Source organism: Cebus imitator, unplaced genomic scaffold (assembly GCF_001604975.1).
Source record: "Cebus imitator isolate Cc_AM_T3 unplaced genomic scaffold, Cebus_imitator-1.0 Scaffold0, whole genome shotgun sequence".
Lineage (NCBI taxonomy): Eukaryota > Metazoa > Chordata > Mammalia > Primates > Cebidae > Cebus > Cebus imitator.
In genome coordinates this window covers 4,003,509-4,006,497 of record NW_016107315.1, presented here as the reverse complement: position 1 = coordinate 4,006,497, position 2,989 = coordinate 4,003,509, and the positions used below count along the sequence as shown (strand labels likewise).

At 44.1% G+C, this 2,989-nt stretch overlaps 1 protein-coding gene across 2 annotated transcripts in view; it reads left to right on the top strand.

Moving 5' to 3' along the window:
- Positions 1 to 1,340: 1,340 nt before the first annotated feature.
- Positions 1,341 to 2,989, top strand: part of RBM5 (RNA binding motif protein 5) — a 29,444-nt gene continuing 27,795 nt past the window's right edge. Inside the window, exon 1 of one of the 2 annotated variants that reach the window (XM_017521233.2) lies at positions 1,341 to 1,544. In XM_017521233.2, the coding sequence (XP_017376722.1) occupies positions 1,356 to 1,544 (189 nt within the window). In that variant the 5' untranslated portion in view covers positions 1,341 to 1,355. The remainder of the gene's footprint in view (positions 1,545 to 2,989) is intronic. The other variant, XM_017521738.2, reaches the window with a different exon arrangement.

The following is a 2,989-nucleotide window of genomic DNA, read 5'->3' as shown; positions in this document are numbered from 1 at the left end:
TGCAGTGGCGCTATCCCGGCTCACCGCAACCTCCGCCTCCTGGGTTCAGGCAATTCTCCTGCCTCCCGAGTAGCTGGGATTACAGGCATGCGCCACCATGCCCAGCTGATTTTTTGTAGTTTTAGTAGAGACGGGGTTTCACTATGTTGACCAGGATGGTCTCGATCTCTTGACCTCGTGATCCACCCGCCTCGGCCTCCCAAAGTGCTGGGATTACAGGCGTGAGCCACCGCGCCCGGCCTATTGTTCCTTTAATAGCAAGATAATCCAGACTTCGAGAGCTGAGAAGCTTGGGACGACCGTGTGTTACATGAACAAGGAAAAAGCCAAATAATTAGTGGAAAGTTAAGATGAGAACATTTGGCTATTGTGTCACCTATGGATATACTCTCTCAGACCATTTGATTTAAAAACACAACCTTATTCAGCCATCTGCCTGTTTAGTATTGAGGTCAGTCCCAGTGGTAGATCACATTGACAGGCCTGAGGGGCCTTAGGAAAAGTTCATGTCACATGATGTTTTAATGCTGTGTCAGCAGTCTATAGTTCTAAATAGCTTATTCAATTAACATTTACCCCTTTGGGGTGTCTTAGTCCCATATTTCCTTCAATTCTTTTTATTAAATTTGTGTATTCTAAATGAAGCCCTTATAAATCTTTCCCTTGCCTTGTGATTGTACAGCAGTTTTATGAACTTGATAAACAATTTACTAAAGAACTGTTTTATCTGTGGTCAAATAGGTTTAAGCCTCTTGTTATTAGGTTTTCCCATGAAGCCCGGTGCTGCCCTGTAACCAAAAATAAACCAGATGTTAAGAGTGTTCTCTTAGAGAGTGCTAGTTTTAGATAACTATCTAGTTGTATCTGACAACTAAGTTGCCTGATGGGGAAAAAAAGACTAACTTAGTTCATCCAGGTTTTTGGTCCATTTTCTAATAGGCGTGATACACTTGAGAATAGATGAGCCAGGGATGTGCCTAATTTCACCGTTAAAAATTGGGTGAAATTCAAATAACTGCTTTCTGCCTATTTTTGGTCACTAAGGTCTGAATCAGGGATGAAGGGATAATGTGTAGACTCTAGGCTTTACAAAATGCAAAAATAAACTTGGACAACATGACCCTTTCTCAGAAATATTCAACCCAAATGCTCAGTAGTTATAATTTCAGATTTAGCATAAATTCCTGAGAATTATCAAATTTAGGGATGTAGGTATTTTCCCAGTGGTTATCTTTGTAAACTGGAGCTTGATAATACATTTTAACACTTTATTTGAATATATCATATAAACTGATGTATGGAGTGCGTGTATTTTTAGTTGTTTGTTAAAGGTACAAACTGTGACTGACTTTAGAATGAAAATTATTTTCTCTGGCAGAGTGAGTAGAACAGAGCGTAGTGGAAGATACGGTTCCATCATAGACAGGGATGACCGTGATGAGCGTGAATCCCGAAGCAGACGGAGGGACTCAGATTACAAAAGATCGAGTGATGATCGGAGGGGTGATAGATATGATGACTACCGAGACTATGACAGTCCAGAGGTGAGTGACCAGCAGCTGTATAACCCCCAAAAACACCCTGAGCCTTATAGTAATAGAAATAACAGCCAGGCGTGGTGGCTCGTGCCTATAGTCTCAGCACTTTGGGAGGCCAAGGCAGGCAGATCACTTTAGGTCAGGAGTTCAAGACCAGTCTGGCCAACACAGTGGAACACCCCGTCTCTGCTAATAATACAAAAATTAGCCGAGCGTGGTGGTGGGCACCTGTAATCCCAGCTACTCAGGAGGCCGAGGCAGAAGAATTGCTTGAACCCAGGAGATGGGGGTTACAGTGAGCCGAGATCGAGCCACTGCCGTCTCGCCTGGGTGACAAAGCAAGACTCCATCTCCAAAGAAAAAAAAAGAAAATAATAATAGCCAGGGTTTACATAGGGCTCAGCATATAAACCCTGTTAGGTCTCAGTAGGTGTTGTTTAGGTATTATTCCTATTTTAAAGATGAAGCAGTGGGGCTATGACAACATATAAGTGCTGTGTTTTGAAATGAATTATGAATATACGTTGTTGGACAGGTGAGGCAGCTCACGTGAGTCTGTAGTCCCAACACTTTGGGAGGCTGAGGCAGGAGGATCCCTTGAGCCCAGGAGTTCGAGACCAGCCTGGGCACCATAGGGAGACCCTCTCTAAAATAATAGTAATAACAATAATAATAATAAGTTGTTTTGGTCATCTTGATATACCTTTTATTTACATTCCTTTCCATATGCATCTGTAGCTTTGTTTAGAAATAATCGTGCTGCCCATATAATTTTGCACTGTTTTTTTCCTTTTTCCACTTCTGTGTATATATTATAACAGATAATGGTATTTCTTTGCTTGTTGGTGTGAGGTACAGTAAATTATTAAACCATTCTTCCTGAACTAAATGGTTGTTGCTGTTTTAGAAAACACTGTAGGCAGGCTGGGCCAGGTAGTAGTGGGTGCTTATAATCCCAGCTACTTAGGAGGCTGAGGTACGAGAATCACATGAGTCTGGGAGGTGGAGGTTGCAGTGAGCTGAGATCATGCCACTGCACTCCAGCCTGGGCGATGGAGCGAGACTCCATCTCAAACAAAAACCAGAAAAAAGAAAACATTGCAGGCTGGGTGTGCCTGTAATCCCAGCACTTTGGTAGGCCAAGGCAGGAGGATCACTTGAGGCCAGGAGCTCAAGACCAGCCTGAGCAACATAGTGAGACCCCTGTCTCAAAAACAAAAAACAGCCGGGCGCGGTGGCTCAAGCCTGTAATCCCAGCACTTTGGGAGGCCGAGGCGGGTGGATCACGAGGTCAAGAGATCGAGACCATCCTGGTCAGTGTCTGGTAGAGGACTTTTGGCCCCGTTCCCCAGCCATGTGGAAAGGGCCTAATTCCCGATAAAGAAGGCCCTTCCTCCCCCACAGGGAGGGTCCCTTATCTCACTCTATCCTGGCCGGGCCCAAGACCAGCA